At 39.8% G+C, this 23030-nt stretch overlaps 1 protein-coding gene across 1 annotated transcript; it reads right to left on the bottom strand.

Annotated features, from left to right (window-relative positions):
• Positions 1–5926: 5926 nt before the first annotated feature.
• Positions 5927–14600, bottom strand: RB195_021006 (uncharacterized protein; the record flags this gene model as incomplete). Its single annotated transcript, XM_064189618.1, has 9 exons — positions 5927–6148; positions 6221–6298; positions 7621–7701; positions 7752–7922; positions 9802–9925; positions 11808–11912; positions 12633–12809; positions 12862–12992; positions 14496–14600. The coding sequence occupies 9 exons, from the start codon at positions 14598–14600 to the stop codon at positions 5927–5929; spliced, it is 1194 nt and encodes a 397-aa protein (XP_064045499.1).
• Between the last annotated feature and the right edge of the window lie 8430 nt (positions 14601–23030).

Genomic DNA, 23030 nt, shown 5'->3' with positions numbered 1-23030 from the left:
AGAAACTTTAATATGCTGGGCAATTTCAAATAACCAGCCATAGATAATGTAGAAGGAAAAGCGTTTTTAGAGACACTCGAAACGAGAACTGGCCTAATTAGTTCAATCTCGCGGGGAGTGCAGAATTGGTAACTCTCGACTCAATTCGATATTCTCATTTTAACTGCCATTTTCTTTGAATTTGAGGATCGTTTTGTTTTGTGCACCAGGAATATGTTTGAACAACGGCAACATGCCAGTTCAGAAGCTCCAGAGACGCAGTTTTTCTACATTGTCGAACTTCCGCTCTTCCTTCCTCAACTTTCATCGAGCAGCCTAAGTAAACGTCCGCGATCACAATGTTTTTCTATGATGTATTAGTACAATGTGAGAGTACAGCATTACCAATCACATGCTCCCGGAACTAAGTGAATGCCACGTGTACCTACACTTTAGGATCAGAGATGTTTTCCTGCGTGCCTCTTGTGCTGAAAGTGAGAAACTTTTTTTGTGGCACACCATCAATGAAATCTGTTGCTTTCTGTACTAGTTCCTCAATTAGGCTTTTTACTTGAGCCGTCCAAAAGTTTCTGTGCTCGAGATGGGGCGATGGACCCATCTGCTACAGTTGGACCGGGGTTTTTCATGTGGCGGTCTTCTAACAAGAAAAACATGTTCGAGCTGGTTCCCATCGTTGATAGTGATAATCATAAAGTTATCTTTATCAGAGTATACGTGGTGTTCTGGTAAGCATCTCGCTTATGAGATCACGCGTATATTCGCTAGACGGGTTCGAATCCGGTCTGGGGATTTTGCTGCTTTGCAAGACACCTTCTCGGACTTTTTGTTCAACGTTCGCGAAGAAAGCGCGAATCTAAGAAAACCGGACCTGAATTCGGTCCTTCTGAGCATTGCTTTGTTACTGTTGTGCACTTTAAAAATCGATTACAAAAGCATAGAAATACTAGAACGACTCCAATCGATAAATGACAACTGACAGCGCACTGTTTTAGCGCGTTTTCAAGTGCTAAAAAATTGTAAGCAGTGCCAAGTCATTCTTCCCTTGATTTTTATGCATGCTGCGGTTTTCGAGAAACTCATAAGTATCCAGTACTTCTGTCATGTTAGATAAATATGCTACCAAAATTCTATAGATGTGCACACACGACTGCTCTTGATTGCAAAATAATCACTTTTTGGAAATTCTTTTAGAATTACGCCCCTTCGTAAAGAGACATTTTAGTAATTCTAACAAATGACTTGATCACTTTTATCATACCTTCCTCTATTTGCCACCACTCTATACATATCCGCTTCTTTATTTCTGTTCTTTTATAAGTACATTTTTTTTCTTTCACGCGTGGTAATAAAACCATTTGTTTCTGGACGCAGTCGTCTAATTCATAAGTTTCAAAATCTATGTCGATAAAATTTTACTGAAGAGAGGAAGTTACTTTCTTGGTCCCAGAAATGTGTTGATGTTCTGCGCTAAATCTTTTTTTTTTTGTTGGATTGATTTGATCCTCCAATTCTTGGGATCGTTTATTTTTAAACAACTCATTTCCTCGATTTTCTTAGAAATAAGTACTGAAAAGATTGGTTGGAATTTGATGATTTTGAAGAAATACTTCTCGAGCCTACTCTCCCACTAGCTATCATTGGCGCTAAAATCTTATCATTCTCCTCAATCTCTTCTGACTATCGCCTAGATTACTTTTCGCCTCGTATTTATATTCATTTAAAAACACCAGAAAATATGGATGTGCAGTAACACGTAGACAAGAAATAGCAGAACTTAGTAGAACTTCGCCAAAGTTTTATACAGAAAGGTTGGCCCCCTACAGCACATTGTGTTGTGAGTTGACAGGTTATTCTTCTGCTACAGAGGGTGAGAATCCTATTATATGACGTTCTCACCATTAAATCTTCATCCACCATGGTAACTAGAGAAGCAATAGTAAATTTGTTGCTGAGAACCTCAATGTGAAAATCTTTACATTGCATCGTGTCCACCGGGGACATTTTAGCAATCAGCATTCGGAACTATCCTATCACGTTGAAAACTCTATGCTGCCGCTTATGGAAAGTTAAAGGAGCATGCCATAAAATTGGCAATGTTGAGATCTCTTCACGAAAAGATAGGGTTACAGGCGTAGATTACGAGAACAAGCGTGACCACGCCCAATTCCCCCAGTCGTCCTAAAAAAGCACGTTCCCGCGAGGTAGGCTAGAATGAGCACCCTTGTACACGCTCTGGTTCCCTCAGGAGCTTATTCATTGGTTTTACTTGAACTTTTTTGACGAGACATAACTGACCATCGTGGGTACAGCAGAGTCAAGGGTGTGCATTTTCCCATCGAAAGGGAGGTGGGGAGAAGGGTTGTTGGGTGACAATCAAGCGTCTGATGTGATTGAGGGGTCGTAAAGGGAGGGGGTCGCAGGGGAACGGGATCGTAAAGGAGTGTGCGGTGGGCAGTAGTGAATGGAGGACAACCAGGATAAAATTTTAAGGGGTTAAAATCACTGGCGTATCAATCCTCTTTGGATCCGCCACCGCTATTTTTACTGCTGTTTGTAATCGTCGAGTTTTTGGAACGCCTGTTATCGTATACAGTGGCTTGCGGGGTCAGCCGACGATCAAGTCGGTGTATTTATCCTCCTAACATATTATGTTGTATTAAGTAATAACACTCAATTAAGTTCCAGTCGTAGGGCAGTAGCATGGAACATCAACATTTCGTTTTTACAAGGCACAATGTGTTGACAAAATGACAATGGGACCACGCAGCTTCGACAGCTAACTGAGTCAAAGTTTGCAAAAGAGTTAGAAACTTAAAACCACTCTTCAAAGGTGAAAGATTATAACTGTACGTAGTTTTCGGCAGTTTAGAAGTGAATTTACTAAGAATTAATTATCAGAAAAAAAGCTCAGATTCTGTGCACATTGTTAGGTTTGTTAGATCGCAAATAACTTCGTGATGAAAGACCCTAGAGAAATATTTAAGTATAGAGGAAGTTTTGCACTACAAGACGGTCACAACACCTTTTTTTCAGCTCCTCGTCTTTTCGAAATTCGGACGGGACGAAATTAAAAATTTTTCGACCTGTCTGAGTTTTCCCATTTGAATTTTGGGAGGCTCAAAAAACGAAATTCTACATATGGGGTTTTCTAAGTCCCTCTATACGAATACGTCGGTGATTTATTGAAAGTCCGCCCGCTTTTCTGGAATAGGAAAGCTTCCAACAATTCCCATTTTTGCTCGACTGCCGAAAAGTGTATGATCCTGAACAAAGTCCGATATCTCGAAGTAACTTATTGCACCTCTCAATATATTGTAGGCGAAAAATTCCTCTATCAGAAGTTATAGCAGGCCACTACTGAAGCTTCGCTGTTTTTCCCATCTAAATTTCAAAAAAAAGGAGTTTGTAAAAAAAACAGTGATATTACTGTTTTGCAGGGCAAACCTTCGTCTGTGAAAGGCTACCTAGAATTTTTTTCTTGGTTATCATGTCACAAATTATTTGCAATCTTGCAGACATAACAGTGTGCACAGAATCGGAGCTTTTTTGACAAGTAAATTCTATTAAAACCCTTTTTAGACTAGTGGAAATTATCATCTTCTTCTTTTAGAACTAGTTCCAAATTTCTAGTTTTTTTTCTCACAAAAGTCTGACTCGGCGGAATGTCAAACCTGGGTCCTCCTATTTTCACAATGGCTAAGCGCAATGTTGATTTTTTTCGTCGCTACTCTGTAATTCAACCACCTGATTCTTTGCGCCTGATTCTTCTCTTTTTTGTCGTATTATGGAATAAAAATGAAAACATTTAAATTTAAATTCATTTTATATTTCGGCAACATTTCAGCAAATTTCCTTTATCTACTACACTGTCGCGATTTGCAACGCTCCTGTCGATCAAAGTTGGCCGGCTTTGAAGCACTCGGTAGCTAAATGCACGGGCTCGACTTTGCTGGCGCATAGGCTGCCTTCTCTCGCGAAGCTCCGCCCACTCGAAACTATGCAATATAAAGGCGCATATTTCACCAAGCTCTGTCTGTTTCTGTTCCGTTTTTCTTCCTGATTTCCTAATACAGTTGGTTTTGATATCTCAGCATGTAATCGCCTTAGTATTCGCTTCGTGAGCATGCAGGAGTTGTTATGTTGTAAACCATGAATTTTTGGAAATATTGCGCACGTGCGCCGTAGCCATAGTAGATCAAAATGGAACGCAATAAAACAGGAAAAGCTATGCCGTCGCTGTAAGCTTTAGTGGCTCGCGGCGAGAGCAAGATGGCATTATCCACATAATAGCTCTTTCCTCCCTCTAAGTGGTTTCCATGTGGTTTCTCATCTTTTACTAGACACTTTAGTCTGTAATAATAGAGACAATATTAAAAATACAATGATGCAAAACTGGCACAGGAGAAGATACACGAAAGACAGGCGGTCCAAGGCCAAGGACAGGAAGCACCTAGGTAGCGTAGATGGAAGGTAGGCGCAGGTACACTGACCATCAGGAACGAATCCCCTAACACGGGACTGAGCCCCGAGTTGCAATATACATGGCGTTGATGTGGAAAGGGGGAGGGGGGGTTGGGGGGTCGTCCTCGAAAAGTTCGTGTTCCATCATTGACCCTGTTTGCGCCTTGCAACTGATTTCTAGGTGAATGCCGCCTTCGAAGGCGTTTTTTTAGCGACGAGAGGAAGATGAGCGAAGCTGTGTGATCTATAACCCGGACTCTCCATTTTCCCTAGTTTCTACACCACGTTTAGCGTGTGTAGCTGAAGTGCCGCTCGCTGCCATTGCATTGTATGTCGCTTATATTTATGTGTATTTGCAGGACAACGTTTAAACAAGGAAACAGAATGGCTAACACCATTATTGTGAGCGATGATGAGAAGCTTGACAAGGCGCGAGAAGCGTAGAACATTGCCCTAGGCAAAAGATTATATTGGATCTGTTTTTTTATAGCATAGAATTATACGAAGGATGACCTTTAACCGATACCAGATTTCAGCAACTGACAATTCCTTCAATTTTTTTTTGCACTTTCTCTGCAAACCAAAGACTTAAGGTTTGCAAATATGACGAAAAGTTCGAGGATACTCTATTGCAGATACCGATGTGTCGTGGAAAGTGCTCTCGGGCAATTATTGACGTTACTGATATTCACCTATTTCTACGAAATTGAACAGAGAAAGCGACTGTAGTAATCTAAAGACTTCCAAAAAATCCATAGAAAGATTTCCATGATGAGGAGTGACTTAATAGCTGTTTTTCTGTTAAGAACACTCATTTCATTAGTGTATGGGTTCAAAAAACTGTGCTATCAGCGCGCGAAGTCGCGAAGAGAGACAGCTTGCGCAGATGTAGAATAATCACTGAAGAATAACCAAAATATGTACGTGGTTCGGAAAAAAAACAGTGGTGGTTACATCACTTTTACTCTGCTGGTTATTTTTTTGGGAAAAAAAAGTCCGGGCTAAATGTGAAGAAAATGAGCACGCAAATCATTTTAATTACAAAGTGTTTATGAACATGATAGCGCAACTTTACAAATTAACAAACAACTTTTCTTTCGTGTATAACACCTACTCAAATATAATGAAATCTCTATTTTCGAATATTCGAATACTCAAATGACCGAAAATTTAAATTCTTGGTTTTTTTCTTCAAATACTCGTCGGAATACCAACATGCAATATACAACCAGTGATGCCTGAGGCAAAGTCACGTAACTCAACATAATATGGAAGGACATTGATTACAAACACGCTGATCTTTTACCCCAAGCACGATGAGGAACCCCGTATTTCAATAAAGGAAGAAAGGAGGATAGGTGGACTAGATGAAAACGGCAATCGAAAGTAAAAAAAACATATTAGAGGAGAAAACCACGACTCCGTACATGAGACCTATACATATGCACCACAATTTATCTATTATCTAAACAGCGTGTACAAGCATCAAATTCCGGCTGTGATTATCTTCCATGGACGTCGCCGGAGCTGTTGAACTCTTACTCTGACGAGCACTCATTTTTAAAGGACGATCGACAGCTTTGAAAGACCTCACAAGACGTTTGATTGTTTGCCTCATCAAGATGCGGTATCGTTTTGAGACAACGCAATAGAGCGCAAAATTCAGCGCTGCGTTAAGAAAGACGAGCTGGAATTAGCCACGATCAGTGTAGTATGCAGTTGAGTGGGAGCATTCACACTTATCCAACACATTACTTGCCTGTTGAGATACACAGGTATAAACGATCGCCTTCGGATGATACTGGCCAAACAGATCGAACAGAAGCCGCGCAGGCGCCTAAAAGAAAGAGACGGTTCGACAATAGATTATTGAAGAATTAGTTAAGAGATGAAAGCAGCGAAGGATACTGCAGTGGATTTATTGCAGAGCGGGTGCGGTTCAAGAAAAGGAAAGAAAGGTATGAAGGTGTGTATGAAAGGGAAAACCAAAGAAATAACGGCGTATTAATCTGCTGCTAGCAAACAAGGATGGTCTGCATGGCTCTCTCGATGCTCACCCTTCCTCAGTTTGCAATAAATGCGATGTCGCGCGTACAGTCGCAACAACTCAAAGGCATCACCCCACGAATCTGGGATGGTGCAGATTTCAGGTGGAGTATTCTTATAATGCTAAATATATTTCTTGCTAATTGCTGTTAAAAACGGCCCGGAAGATGCGGCGCCGCTCAAGGCTGACGCGCTCCAATCGAACTCCTTGCAGAAAAAAGTGCGCCAGAACACCCAAAGCTGTATCTTCCGGGCCGTTTTTTACGCCAATTAGGAAGAAATGGACGGAATCCCTCTCCTCCCCATAATCTACTATGCCGTATACGAATACTCCACCTGAAATCCGTACCACCTCAGATTAGTGGAGTGATGCCTTCAAGTTAAGTACGTAGTTTCATTATATTCTTATCTCATTTTTTAAAAATGCCTTCCAATTCCAACAACGCTCCATCTTTGTGTGTTGAGTTTTTGGTAGGGACCGGCAAACCGTATTTTTGCAAGACACTCATAGGTTTCGGCAAAGAAGCGAATTATTACTTGCTGTTGCCATATTGAAAAAAGTTTTTTTTTTTTGAAACGCCCTCTCTTTGTTGCCAAGGAGGAGACGTAGCCTAATGAGAAAAGCCTTGGCTGCCTGCAAAGTTCCATCGGAGGCGCGCGCTTATCACTAACTGATGAATGACCGGACGGTTTGTCTTAACAGTGCTGGATATCGTAATCGAAAAGACGAGCCTACAGTTATCCACAGGTGCAGTAACGAAGGAGAAAGGGCAGGAAATACAGCTACCTTTCTGTTTTTCATTTCGACTACCCAAACATTGATATTAAAGAATATCAAATATGAAATATATTAAGAAAGAGCGTCTTCCCTCATTCCAGGCCGACGGAGTTGAGTAAGGGCAGAAGGGCGAGGTCCCGCGCATTTTCCCAGCACCTGCGCAATTTGGGATAACTTTAAGGAGCATGTTCGGACCAAGTGCATATTATTCATGCTCGCATTTCTCGCAACCGCTAATTCAGCCTAATTTCTGTTGCTTGCGTATGTGCGAGCGCTGGGGGTCTGAAGTAGAGCGCCCTTCCCCATTTGAACGAGTAAATTCTTCAGATCCTTACCTGTGGACCAACACATATGAGTAGCATAAACACCACAGCAAACAAGAGAGCATTGGGATTCAAGCGGTGTGACGACGACTCCTTAAAAAAAAAGAATTTCCTAGGAAAAATTAATGAGCCAATCCACTCACTGGAACTAGTGTGCCATCGGCAAGCGTTGCCGACTCCTCTTCTTTCTTGGTATCTTCCGCGACTACTCGCCGTAAGGTGGTAATAATCATGCAGTTCATTACCAATAGTGAGAAGATAGGCAGCACATTGAAGGCGACTAACGACATGTAGTCCATCAATCGATAGTAGAACTTAAACACATATCTATATACGATAGCAGAAAGAAAATGTCGATCTGTGCGATAAACAACTAGGTGTTGAATTCTTCATGCACGTCAACGTTTCGTGCAGTTCTTACGTCCTAAGATGGCACTGTGGCACTCCTTTCTGCAGGTATAATCGGATTCAAGAGAACCTCGTTAAGTGAAGGAAGAAGTAGACACATGCGTGTATGCGAATGGCTATGCCAGTTCTTCTATGTTTATTTTCCTTAAAAGCAGCGTACCGCGAAAGTGAAGTAATGTGGAAACCTGGTGAAATGCATAAATTTCGAGAGGGGGAAGGGGAGAGGAAAGGGATTACGAGTATGAGCATGGCTCTACTCAATTGCACCTAATCGCCCTGAAAAACGGCGCCTACTCCAACGAGGTGAGTTAGAACACGCGCCTTGTACACTCTCTGGGCCCCACAGTAGTCTATTCATTGGTTTTACTTGAACAGACTTTTGAGGAGACCTTAGTGATATACGACTGCTTGCTCTTGCTCGCGTGCGCAGGTGTGGGGCGTTTTGCGTAACTTGCGGGAACCAGCGCCGTTCCCTACGCCGCTTCTTAGGACGATTAGATGAAATTGAGCGGGGTCAAGCTCATGTTCGTTATCTACATTACTATACACAACACATCACATTCGTGACATCCTGTCATTAAGTTTTGGGCTTGCAATACTTTCTATTAATGTGTGATAATGTTACATGAACAGTGGACATCTCTGGCTATTTCCGTTCTATAAAGAATAACTAGATGGTAAGATGGATAAACGAAGTGATCGCACTTTGAGTTTTTCAGCAATGTCCGAGGGCGATTTTTAAGACGGTTTCTGGGTGCTCAAAGGAAAAACACATTTCGCACAACTGATATGTGTGATTCGAAACACGGTACACCGCGTTTGGATCCTTTTCGGGCATAGCCGGACAGCCTTTAGATTTCAGGTGTCGAACATGATAACAACTAATTCAAAGCTTACTTGAAAACCTAGAAAAAAAGATGAGGGACCTGTGAACGGTGAAAAAAACTGCGAACGGCTATCGTCGATTTGACATCAAGTCAATAAAAAAAGAGCATTCAGTCAGGCGTATTACTAAATGTTTACCCATTCCGCCGTTGTAAATATAGTACAATGTGAGAGATGAAATTCTTTGTAAAGTGTGAAAATTCATAGGAAATTTTCAGTTGTTTATTTGGTACCCTTTAGCCGAAATGAGTTATTTCTTTCACAAAATTAAATAAGTATGAAGTCACGCTGCATTGCTTGGTTTCTGCGACAGTTTGTTCTAATACTCTGATGCTCGTATCAGATGTTCTAGACTTGCCTCAAAACATCGATGTTACAGTAGAACTAGGAGTAGTGACTTCAGTTGTTTAGGAATGAAGCGAAAACAGAAGATTTCTCTCTCGTTTGTTTAGGTAGTTCAAAATGGATATAACATAGACTTAGACAGAAACATACATGGTCAAGTTCTAGGACAGTTTTCACAGTAATTGATGAAGAATCTTAATTGTAAATGTTTTAGAGGTCACAATTTCTAGAGAAAGCCGGATGTATTAGATTCAGTTAATAGTGAGTCATTAGATTACGAACCAAAAATTCCAGTCCCTCTTTTCCATGATCAAAACTCCAAAGCCAATTAGACCTCCAAACGGTCGATGATGCCTCAAATTCACAACTATGCAAGATTGTTTGTCGGTTACAATTTTTTAATTAGTTCGCTCAGATTCTTAACCGAAATGCTTGAATTTCAATCAAAAACCTCCTTGTAAGGACACACAGCAAGACGTTACTTTTTTCAGAGCAAAACGACACAAACCACTACAATCAGTGGATTGAAGGGTTTTTGAGAAAGAGACAGTTTACCTTCAATGTCTCATTTTCCGACAGCAGAATCACGTACAAAAAGTCCTGAGCAATGTGATCGTAACAATGTCGAACTTCATAGCAAATTGGCCACTGTACAGAGCAGAAGAACGAAATGACAAAGCTGAAATTGCGATCACGTATTAGCAGTCTACCTCAGAAAAAACGAATTTTCTGTTATACTAATCTTTGCAGAAATTGTTGAGAGCACAGGGGTAAATGATATTCGGGAACTGCTACGAAATATAGAAAATATTGAGCAAGTGTTTCTCTACAAGAGATAAAGTAGTTTCAGATATATATATATATACATATATATATATATATATATATATATATATATATATATATATATATATATATATATATATATATATAAGGGCGGGTGTAGTGTAGCGGTTTGAGGTTCCGCTTCCTGCACGATCGATCGGAGGTTCGAATCCGCCCTAGTGCTCACCAAGCCTTTCATCCCTCCGGGGTCGATAAATTGGTACCAGACTTGTCTGGGAGGATAAAAACACTGACTTGGCACATCGGCTAGCCACCGCAAGTCATTGTATAGGCCAGATACACGTTCGTAAACCTCAAACGATTCTGAATTGAAGTGAACGTGGGGGCGCATCCCAAGTGGATTGATTAACGCCAGAAACTTTATCCTTTATATATATATATATATATATATATATATATATTTATATATATATATATATATATATATATATATATATAGTAAGTCATTATGCAATCTTTACCTACTAAGCCAGCTTTTCTTGACTCTTTGCTAGTGAAATAAGCGTCAAATTGAAATGAGCCACTTGATTTTCTCTACTCGATTTAATTCTTGGATGTCATCTCGTGAAACAAGTAGTTTTTTTTTTGTACTCCTCAACCATCTGGTTTTGTTTTTATTGCCCGTTATAATGATGGCCTTATCATTTTTGGAGATTTTCAGAGCGGTTCACGCTGTTGAAGTTTGTGAATTTAGTGGGAGAGCAGAAAAATTCAAGTTTCACAGTGAGCACTGTTTGTTCTTTGGCTACTGTTGTTGGAACTTCAGTAATGCAGAAGTACTGGGTTGAGAAATGATTTGTGAGGATTTCCTTCGAAGTGGAAAAAGAAACAAAAAGTATTTCTTAAATGTTGCATGTCATTTGAGGGGGAATTTCTCATCCTATAAGAAAGCGCGATCTCCACTTCTTAGTTTCAGTGATACTTTATTTCAGATCATTAAAGTGGAGCATCAAGTGGAGAAAATGGAGCATTATCAACACCGCTTGTTTCTTTTTGCATTTAATCGAGGCGATAAGGTCACTAAAGTCGGACTGATGCGGTGTAAGGAGAAGGAAAAAAGTTTGAGAAGTATCGTGTGTGACGTGCTGCAAAATTGGAAACATCACCACGAAAAATACCGACTCAACTGTATCGAGCTGAGGAAAAATTCTTTTTCCAATAACAAAATAAAAATTAATGCAAATTAATCAACAGCAACCCCCCTCCCCTCTCCCCCTACTTCCCCCCCCCACCTTTGTTCATTCCAACGTTATCCACAACTTTCTCCCCCCTTCGTCAAATTGGTTTTAGATGTCTCTCATTGGTTTTTTTTATGTTTGTTCTTTCGTAGCTGCCATGTTCTTCCAAATCTTTTTTGTTCGTCTTTTTGAAAATTTTCCATTCCTTGATTCGATTCCTCCTATACACATTTTAGGAATACCATTTATTACTTAGCGTATTTTTCATTTCGAAAAAGCGCTCACAGCGTAATGTCCACCAAACAAACAGTTTGAGATCAGAAGCTCTTCTTGTCTTATTTGATAGGAGAGTGTTCATTTGAGAATAGAGAAATTACGAAGCACAGAAGAGAAGATCTGGTAATGGATATTTCACGACAAAATGCAACGTTCTGGCATCAATCTAGTAATTGTTGTCTTTGATGTGCCTTGCGTTAAAAAAAACAAATAACTAAGTGAATAAACTAAGCTGGCTATTGTATAAACTGGTTGACTTACCACCCAGTTATGGCTAGCCGTGACGTCCGACCAGTGCAAATTTGATGACAGCTGAATGGATGTACGACACAGATATAACGTTCGACGTTGAATGCGACTACAATTCTAGAATACATCCCCTTGATTCGAAACCAACAAATCAGTAGAATGTGACAAAAAGTGGACAAGGTCTGGTGTTGAAAACTACCCATGGTTCTTTAGGGCGGCTGTTTGACTGTGAACACCAAAAAAAGCAAACACGCTCACAGGTTTGGTTTTTTCTTGACCATTTTCATTTGGGGCTCAAAAACGTCTGAGTACCATTCCAGGTTGCTGCAGTTCGCTGATGTTCCTGGCGTTCTCATCCCCCCAAAATACCCAGGAAATCAGAAGCAGAGGCACATTTGTCTTCAACATCTGCTCGTATTTTTATTTCAAGAAGTTCACCTATCGCAATTCTTGTCATCGCAACTGTTCTTTGAATGTAAATATGCAATATGCAAGAGAGCCAGTTCGTTTTTAAAGTACCATCCAGGGTGCGGTATCTCCACTGCATTTGTAGTCTACATGGTTCTCGTTACACGAGCATTTTGACGCGGTTGCTCTCGCTCTTCCTGAAGATTGTGTATCCCATGCTAGCATCTCAATACATTAGCACCGCAATGGCTAGAATTGGAAAGCAGCACCACAAGAAAAGTGATTAAATCAGAAACGCTTTATCGTGGTGTTGGGAATTTTGTATCTCAAGAAAACAAATCCGCCACTACTCACCAGTCAAGAAAGCGATTCAGGGAAAAGTAGCTCTGGAAATAGTTCCATATGTAGAGTGCGAAAAAAAAAACTCACAGTACGCTACTTTTGTAGAACATCGATGCCAGGACACGAATGTACAAGAGCACGTGAGAGTAAACCAGATTGAACAGGGGGGAGAAGGCAAGGGCGGGGATCGTCAAAGGAGTAACTTCTAACATAGCAAATACCAGAAATAAGCAATCACAAATTGCAAGTGCCAACAAAAGGGTCCTGGAACAGAGTTGGTTGGCAGCATCTTCGCTCTCCGACTGCTGAAACTCACCAGCTTGGTATTCGCTTCGCGCCTTTATTGCTGGTTAGGATGACGATATTGAGGAGGTTGCATGTCAATCCAACTATAGTGATCAGTGGAAGGCAAACAACATTCGACCACCATACAATATCGATCGATTTCTTAAACGCATATTATACATGTTGAGCAAGGTCATGTGAATTGAAGTGCCAACAAAGCTGTGAGTCAAGAAACTACCTAAAAAAATCCGTGGTCTTCTGACCGTTAGAAATTCGAAAGGGATGGAAGCGGATGTCTCTTCGCATCATTCATCAAGATCTGTTGATTTTTCACGCATAAGTGAAGGTATCATATGCACATATTAGGAACATCTAAGATTTTGGAAGTCGAATGTTTGCTGGATCTGTCGACTAGACCGTTTGATCACAGTTTCGTATATTTCTGATTTCCCACTCAGATAATATGAACACGAAGATTCCTATGCTGTCCCTTAAAGGATTTTTGCAGCCGTAGGCCATTTGAAAATCGCTGTTCTAGCAGTTCAAAGCAAGCAATCTTATACTCCTGCGATGCTAATTAAATTTCGGATACTACTGTTCTCATCCTCTAAATTTACGTCTCTCTGGGACACATAGAAGGCCACACTGGAAGGCAACCACATCTTGAAAATGACCTCAAAAAGAGAAGGAGTTAATTGGTTCAGTTAGCCAGTGCTTTGTATTCGAAGTTTCGTTTGACATCTGCTAATGTTTTGTTCAGTGTATCATCTTCTTCTCTAAACATTCTCTGTTAAGCGTTCTCGTTCTGAAGGATCTGAATAGTTAGTCGCATTTCGTTCACCTTCACAGAGGTGAAAACCAAAGCTCATAATTAGTACGTCAAAGTCCCAAGAGCAAGATCAACTGAGCCAAGAAGGCCTAGCTAAATTTCCTACGTGAAAATTGAATTATTGTATTGTAATAACAATAAAGCTAGTAGGATACATCATAAGGGGGAATAGACGAATGAAGATTTGATTGGAGTATGAAGGTTCTCTAACAGTAATAAGTAGGATTAGGAATGCAAAATTTCTCCAAGTCAGTGAGGACTTCGACACGTTCTGGAAGAACGAATCCTCCGCTGTTGACTGGAACACGTTAAAGGCAGCGTGAAATTTGAAACCTACCTGGAAGCAGAAGAAAACTTGGAAACTATGTCATCATTCCTATTTCTCAGATTTTCACTTCGGAGGAAAAAAAATCATAAGATCAACCCAAGTGAAGATTTTTCGCGATTCGATACCGTCATCTCATCACGCATTGATGGGAGTTTAAATTACTCACTAACAATTTCTAATCCACTGATCCAGGGTGACCGAACATAGAGACATAGTTCGTAGAGGCAATTCACAATTTACCTAACAATGGAGGATTTGTTTCATTCCTTATTGCGCGTCAGACTTTCTACTCCTATATATGTACTAGTTGGCCGCACTACTCGTTAGCAGAGCATCTTGCTTTTTCCTGTTCTCTAGCATTTTTCGTACGCTTTAACGTACTTGTTTATGCGTTCAGACTTAATTGTTTGAGAGAAGAAAGCAACAACAAAAACCATGGAGCAAGTTATCTAGGAACAAGAAGGATTCAGAATAGAATAGCGAGAAGAGAATCTTAGCGAGCACATACCTCATCATGCGCATGATCCGTAATCAACGAAATGTTGCACATTACGTTTGAAAGAATATACTCTTCGCCTTGAGACGCTCCTTCTATCGGTGTGTACGCCTCCATGACCTATAATATGTAGGGATTTCATTAGAAAGAACCACGCCATGAATCTGGTGGGAGAATGAGCATTGATTACTTACTAAATGAGTCGAATTAATGGAAATAAAGTGAACATAAGGATCCTCCTATGCATAGCTTGAAAAATATAGCGCGAATGGGCGGGGTCGTCTAAGAGAGAGCGGCGCACCAAAACATGACCGAGTCGAAGAAAATGCTGTGGGACATGTAGAACGACAGAAATGTTTGGAAAAGTCAGCATCTTGTGGGAAGAATGGATATGGGTGTGTAAATGAACACAAACAAAAATATTCTTCGACTGAAATGAAAACAAGAAAACAAAGGGTATTGAAGAAAATGTCGTGAAACAGCATGTCTAAGACACAGAGCTTGCAAAAGGGAGGAGCCAAGCATTAAAGCACAAAATAAAGAGATTATGTAGCATGACGTACGCTGAACAGTTTCATAAACTTCACGTAATTATCCATGTCTATGGATATGAGATAATTTGCAAGTTCAAAAGCGCCGATAGGACTACCTGTGAAGTGTGGCGAAAAGTGTATTTTAAAGAGGTGTACACCAGTTATTATTGAACCAATTTAGACAAACTATGCTACCGAAACCGCATAAAACCTGACTGTTTGCGAAGAAAGGAGAACAAACCGAGCTTTATGAGATTTACGATATCGGTCTTAGGACTGTACTGATCAGTGAACAGAGCAATTTTGAAAAAAAAAAGAAAGAAGAAAGAACGAAGTTACCAACGTTTGTTGAAGTACTTTGTTATACGTTCCACTTGTTTCATTGACCGTGCAATTTACTTTTTTAAGATTTTTATTTATTGGAATTCGCACTCTGTGAATGTGAAATCTATATGTTCGTCGCTGTAAGATCGTCCCTCTTTGTTGACTCAAAGGAAGTCAAGTTCGCCCTGGGATAAATGACATATCGGCATTGAAGAAGATATTAATTACAGTATTTCCCTATCCCACTACGTGTATTGGAATGTTAAATGAAAAAATGCATCAGGAACTATTTTGAAAATGGAACTTTTCGCTCGCTAAGAAAACAATCAACCTATAGTAAATGGTATGCCACTGGTATTTGGAGCTGAGCTCTATCATGTCCTCTCCCACAGTTGTTTTATACGTAATATGCCTTCTCAAAGTTGCGGAAAAAAGTCAGTTAAGGAAGTCTTCCACAGGTCCATTGAATCCTTCCGAAAATAGCCATGACCTCTGGTCTAACATTTCTGACTGTAAATATGCCATAAATGACGGACGTTTCATAAACGCTATCGTTAGTAGTGACATCATCGTGAACTGCATATTCTTCCTTTTTCCCAAAATCAACGTTATTTCTAAAATGGCCTGCATTACAAATGTGCAGCAAAGCAAGTCGTAGTATTTCATACTCACCTTTCAAACAAGAAACCTTTGCTAACAAAAGTACTTTGTTGTTTCACAGTAACGAAGCAGATTAATAGAATTTTGCTGCACTTTTGAAATTAAAAGCTCGGAAAGCGTTGGAAAGTCATGAAATGTTACAAACACCTTCATTCATTTGTCTTTAACCTGAAAGGTTCTTACGACGAAAGATAGAAAATGCAGAATGACAGCAACGGCGGTGAGCACTTGAAATTTTGATCCTCACGATATGTGTGGTTAAAAAAGCCCACCACCAAAACAGACTTCTCTTTCATGGTCTGTTTCTTGCTGATCCAGCTCTTTTTACGTTCGGGTCAACTTCACCAGAAAAGGAGAAGTGGGATAAAAAGAAGTTGAATTGACGAACTGGTAGAGAATGTAGTACTGTAATGTAGTACTCGTTTCACCTGCTCTCTCACGATTACCTATAGCTGAGACTTCCAAGTTTTCTTCCTACTCTCAAATCTAAAACATAGAAGCTTTTTTAGACAGCTAGTCGAAAATTCTAGAAGAGCTGATTCTTGATCAGCTCTTCTAACAACTGTATCTTCAAGAATCTCTGATGCGGTAAGACTACTCTTTTAAGTAGAATGTGCAGTACGTCTTCTGAACAGCGATGAATTCGCCAGTCGCTCATTATTCCGGCGGAGATTCAAAAATGTATTGATCCGTGTTTGAGAAATTCCGTTGCCTTTAAAGCCGATGGTTGAAGGCAACATACCACGAAGATTACAAGGGTTGGGTTCGTTCCGCTCATATGTACCTCCCCAATCGTCGCTAAAAACGGCGTGGGAACCGCTTCATCTCCTACGAGGTACTTTAGAACACTCTTCTATGTACAAGTTTCGGTCCCTCAAACTAAAGAATACATCTCAAGAAGAGACAACAGAACAGTATACACTAGGCGTAAAACGTATTCTAAGGCTGCCTGCAGACTTCCTTCACCAGTGCCTTTTAAGCACGCCTACGCGTGTATCCAGCTGGTTAATAGCGACCAATGGGCAGTAGGTTGGCAAGAGACGGAATGAGTTCGATGCTGTCCATGGATAGCATCGAACTAATTCCGTCTTCCATGAATAACTTTAAGCAAGACGACGTGGGAAGGTGTTACGAACACAGCGACCTTCTTCCTGAGTATTGTGATGTAGCTGTCGAGGCTATTAAGGGTTACATTAATCGCCGATTCGTCCGCGTGTTTTGTCTGCAGTGGTAGAATTTTGGGAGGAACACAACGCGTTGACGCGACGCGTGCTCGAAGAAGATGTGCAATGAGTTCTGTGTACAGTATGAAGAACGACACTCCATACCTGCTCTCTCTTCGTTTTTTTTTAAATGTCGATTTTCATTATTTTCTCGCATAATAGTGCACGGATAGAATTACGTGGTCGTAGCAAAACCTTTCTCCGTCAGTCTTTTAGTGTTTTGTTCCTAAGGCTCCCCTTGGATCTTAGTTGGTGAGGAATCTAAATTTTCCCCCATTTCTTTGTGGAATTGTGCCCAAGTGGCTTCTTTCGAGAAAACCATTTCCCTTGGTTCGCTGGTTTTTCCTGATTCCAGGGTACTTCTCTGAAGACTTTAGTAACTTTATTTCCTCTCCACTACATATTTCTGTAATTTCGCACAGTTAGCTTTCTTCCTTTGCAGATCTTGAGGTTTTTCTTCACGAGAACATTACAAAAAAAACCAAATATGCACAACTATAGAAAAAATTTGACAAAAATTGAACCCTTGCAAGCCTCGCTCTTATATACGCATCATGGGAGCAAAACAAACTATGAAACTAATGGAAAAGAGCTCCATCAAGATTATGCCATCCTAATCATGCCTTATCATATGAAAAAATGATGAAAACTAACAGAAGCAAAAAAGTAAAACGAAAAGCGGTCCACGAGTTTTACGCATAGAGGCAGCACGACTTCAGCGAGGGGGCGTCGCGTCATTCCGTTACAACAAGTCTCACTGTAGAATTAATTCAATGCGCGAGGAAAAATGACTCGCCAGCACACAGAGTACCCAAAAGTAGTCTTTACTTTCTTTAATGAGTAAAAACTTCATCGAACACAGGTAGAAGCGAAAAAAGAATATTAGAGTAATGTCTCTGATATTTTAGAACGAAGCATATCATTCTCCCTTGTAATTTTTGGAACTGCTAATTGTTCATTTTCTTTTTCTGAAAATTGATCCGAAATTGGTCGAAACACATGGAATTTCTTGACTTACTGTAACTACCAGCGAATCTGTTCATGAAGATTAGGTAATTCGTTTGTTGAAGTGGATTTTTGTTATAGACAAATATATGGTGAGTTCAGCTTCACAGAGGATCATGAAGAAGAAGAAAACGAAAATAAACAAAAATACATTTTTCCTCATTTAACAGCGAAAAGAAAAAAGAACTATCATTTAGAACAAAATCTTGTTTACTTAAAACCTTTCCGATGGCTTTCTTTTTTAAAAGCTTTTGACAGTATGTAGTTGTGAAAAAATAGTGCGGTATTCTGGAGAGATGTGATAATCTCGGGACAATTACAACTTTCCACCTTTTTTTTTTGTTGGGTGACAGCATTTTATGTGGGAAAGCACCCATAAACATTCCATCCTGGAAAATTTGCTTCGATTATGATGGAGTAAGCGACGATAACAGCGTATTTTACTTAAGCTTTCTTGAACAACAGCATCTTTTTTTTTGCTGGTATAAAATACTAAAGGATCTTGAATGCTCTGAGATTTTTCGAAGGCCAGGCTGATTACTCAAATTTTGAAGAAGTAGCTTTTCAACAAAATAAAGCAAAGCTGTTAACTTTACTTTAGATTATTAAATTTTTTCAGAAAGACACAAAATAGGTAGTACACATGGTGCAATAAGAGGAAATAAGGTCTCTACGAAATGAGATCTAATAAGTCAATAATCAGTCACATCCGATTCCAGAGTTTTGTGGCCATTTAGAGACGTTGTTACTAAATCCGCAGGTTTATTGGTCCAAATTTTGGCGTGGACAAAGGAATGACCAACTCGTAGACAGAAAAGCAATGGATCTACGGTATGACGTTGACTGAGTGTCCTTGTGTGCTCTTGAGGATTCGTGAAATTCAATTTTTAGCCGCTTCTATATTTTTCCACAGAGACCCTATCGTCAGTTTCGTGATACGCTTCATTTAGGAAGAATTGTTTTCTGAAACGGAAGGGGAAAGGAACTAGTAAGGACTGAATTCTTGCAAGAAGAGAGGAAGAACAAATGATATTATGCCGCTCTTCGACTAATAATAATGGTTTTCACTTCCTCCACACCTCTGTTAAAGATCAAAGCAATTCTTAAAATTGGAAAGAAATTATACTATGCAACAACAATTTCAGAACATCACAGTGATGACCGAGAATTCAAAGGAAAAAAGAACTTGGAGTCTAAAAGTGGGGGATTTCCAAGCGATTGTTGACGAAAACTACGCCGCAGTGGTTGGAGGCAGCTTCTGCAGTGGAACTCTCTTTCGTGCACAAGTTTTGTTGGATTTTTAGACCTGCTAGGAGGACCATGAGTTTGAAAGCTACCTGCGAAGTCTTTACTGTTTGGGGAAGAATGGCATCGTTCACAATCTCAGGAACCGGTCCTGCGAAGGTAATGTGAATGACAGTGACGAGAAAATATTTTGGCACATCAAACTACTTTTATTTTTGTAACTATTCACAGCTCAGAAATCATCTCTTTCTTGTGGTGGATTGCTAGTTTAACAAGTTTCTGCGACTGATACACTTAGTCCAAAATACCAGCAAATCACTAATACAAAAACAGGTTACTTTGTTTGTATTTGCGCTGACACCTCATCTTCTGCTGTAACTAATGTACCTTGAACGAAGAAAGTCTTCAAAAAGCTTAAGTTGTTCAAAAATCCTAGAGAATACCGTGGAGAAATCAAGAGTCGGTATTGCTAGTGGTGAGGTACCGTTACAACAACTCTTGTCTAGCTGCGCTTGTTGTCCTCGAAGCAGATGCTATGTTAAAGGACTCCCTACTTCTTTGTTGCAACCATTCATGAAAACTGAGGAAGGTTCCATACAAAATATAAGGATCATAGGTCCTTTATAATACTTGATAGAAGATGATAGCAAAATAAAATATTAGTTATTGGAGGCATTTGAAGCCGTGCCATATGAAGCGAAAATCGATGTTAGGAGATAATCTGTGGATTTTGAAGAAACTTGTATACTCAAAAAAAAACAATAGACACCAACAAACCTTTTTTTGGAAACAAAAAAGAACTTTGAAAGCAACTGAAAAGAGAGGAATGACTAAAATTTATAGCTACAGTAGCGACAGGTAATATACTGTAATATACTGATGTACTCAGAGAAGTGTTTTTGAACTACTTAAGAAATTCGGCAAATTTTGCAACGCTTAACGCCTAACGTTCATGACAGTTCGCCTCAGATATTTTCAAAAACTTTCCTGAAGTTACATCTTACTAGTTCATACCGAGAATCCAAGGCTGAACAAGAAGCGAATTTACCGCATGTAACTCCACTTACACTGTATACTGTATTCAAACGGTATACGGACGGTCAGCAGCGTGGTAGAATTTGTATGTGTGCGAGCGTACGAAGAAGTGGACGTTGGCGGTGTGTACACGAAGCGACGACGACAAACCGACGGTAAATACCGCTCGAATCACGATCTGTTCCCCAATATAGATAGGCGGCGACAGAAGAGCGTGCGATGCAAAGAGTGACCAGAGGGACTGGAGGTGTAGAACGCGAGCAACGAAACGAAACGTGTGACTCCTAGAAAAGTTCGAGAGGACGAGGGAAGGCAAAATCGACTCGAAAAATAGTGGCGCGGATTGACTCAATGATGTCATCAAACACCAATCGTTTACAGGGTGAAAATAGATCCAACAAGTTGCTAGCAGATACATACGAAGATAAAGAGCTGGAATTGTGTACATAGAGTTATGGAATTAGAGAATGAATTCCACGATAAGACATAGCTGTGGTGAAAATTCGCATTTAGGCATAAAAGGAATGGTACTTCGAATGATTTTAGACAGTTGAACTCCATTCATCTAGCGGATTTGGAATAACTACTTATTATAAGGGAATAAATATTATAGTAAATGGCATTTTGTTGTCTTCCATGATGTAAGGACAAATGCGTTCTCTCTTTCGAAGATTTGTAAGTGAAAGATCTCATACTGTTCTGTGGACAAAATAAAAGGAGTCATTGACTCATGTCATGAAGCATACCCATCTTTGGACGCATGTCTCCAATGCCTAGTTTTGCAACTACTAAGTGAAATAACTTGCAAATTGCTCTTCTTTCAAGCGAAAACGAAGAAGAAAAACAACGGAGAGAGCGAAGAGTTGCAGAGAAGAGTCCGAGGTTTACTTCACTAAGTTACCAAGGCATCTGCAGTGCATGAATGCGTCGTCTTTTGAAAAATGGTAAACACGAAGCAAGAAATTTTCGGTGATGATTCAGACGACGAAAAAAAAGAATCCTTTCCGATTCCACTGGGGGGAAGGTCTGAATAAATGAATTTAAACGTATCACATAGGAAAAGATTTTCGGTCGATTAGAAAAATAGCATTATTGGTGCGTACAAAGTTTTTTCTCTTGTGTGGTGCATTTAATCTCATTTATAGCATACTAGAAAAGTTCCCTCTAGTAAATAAACAAATGAATAGTTGTAGAGAAGGAAACAAGCGTCCGCAGAGGTTCACAAAAGGCTGGAGGTGACTCTTAGCGTCGAACCACGATGCACCACTGCATGATCATTTCAGTAGGTGTGCAATAACTAGCATAGACAGACACTTTACTTTACGAAACTAGTTTCCTGATCTTTTTTCTCCGTTTCGAGAAATGAAAAGTATATTCTTTAGAAACACCCTTTTATTTCAATAAATAAGCTGACAAGAGCTAGCACACTCTTACTTCTTTTTCAATGGAAATGAAGTACTTTCGAAAGGAAAGGGAATCCCGATATTCACATCCCATCGCAAAGGAGTGGTTTATTTCTGAAACAGGGAAGCCACGTTTAATATCAACATGTCTAAAGCAAGGAAAAGAGCATTACAAAAAAGGTGGAGTACAGCCTTCTAAAAATGTTGCACATTTCTATGAGATTCGAAGCGTTTCTTTCCAATTCTGAAGCGCGTTTTCATAAAGGAAGTGGACGCTCGTATTTCTAACCACTAAGTTTTGCGTCCACAGAACTAGTACAGCTCGTAATAGCATCACGACGCATTCCGGCAGGCCGATGAAGTGCAAAACAAATTTCAGCATATAAGTTTAGCGATGGGACGGAAACACCCGGTTTTTGGGGATATTCTTAGCGAAATTCTGCATTGCATTCAAAACAATGTACATGAATGCAAATTTAAATGCAATGTACATGAAGAGAAATCTCAAAGCTAAAGCGTTGTGAATTGAATGAGTTCTAATGAATCCCAAAATAAGAATTTGTCCCTGGAGATACATGTTCAACCCATCAGTTAGTAAGACTTTTTCTCAAGAACAAATTGGTAAATATAATCCACGCACTGAAGTTATATTGGATTGTTTATGTCATTAAAAATTGTCATCTTGACTATCAAGTTTGAGAGAGAAGTGCCGTAAAGGGATATGTGAAGAAAAGTATGCAACAAATGTAAAAAATGTAAAACGGACATAAAAATGTTCGCAAAGCTTCGGAAAATATGGGAAAAGAGTGGATGCGATGTTCGGTAAGTTCCGAAAAGATGAGAGTGCTTGCACAACAACACATCTCCAGTTAGAGATTGCCTACAAACCTCATGTTTGTGCAAAATGCTGCCTTCGAAAATCATGTAGTAGTGAAGTCACTGCATTTGTAAGTATTATTATTTGTTGATTTGCAGTTGCAGAACGAGGATTTCACACGTTGTTCATAATACAGCAAAGGATATGAGAGGATATGTTTCGTAAAACTAGCACTTTTCTTGTAGGTTTTTTTTTAAATGCACAACTACTCCCTGGATGGAAACTAGTCTTGCTGAAAAAAG

This window comes from Necator americanus, chromosome II (genome assembly GCF_031761385.1).
Source record: "Necator americanus strain Aroian chromosome II, whole genome shotgun sequence".
Taxonomy (NCBI): Eukaryota; Metazoa; Nematoda; class Chromadorea; order Rhabditida; family Ancylostomatidae; genus Necator; species Necator americanus.
The sequence above is the reverse complement of the archived record's forward strand: the minus strand, read 5'-3'. Positions and strand labels throughout refer to the sequence as shown.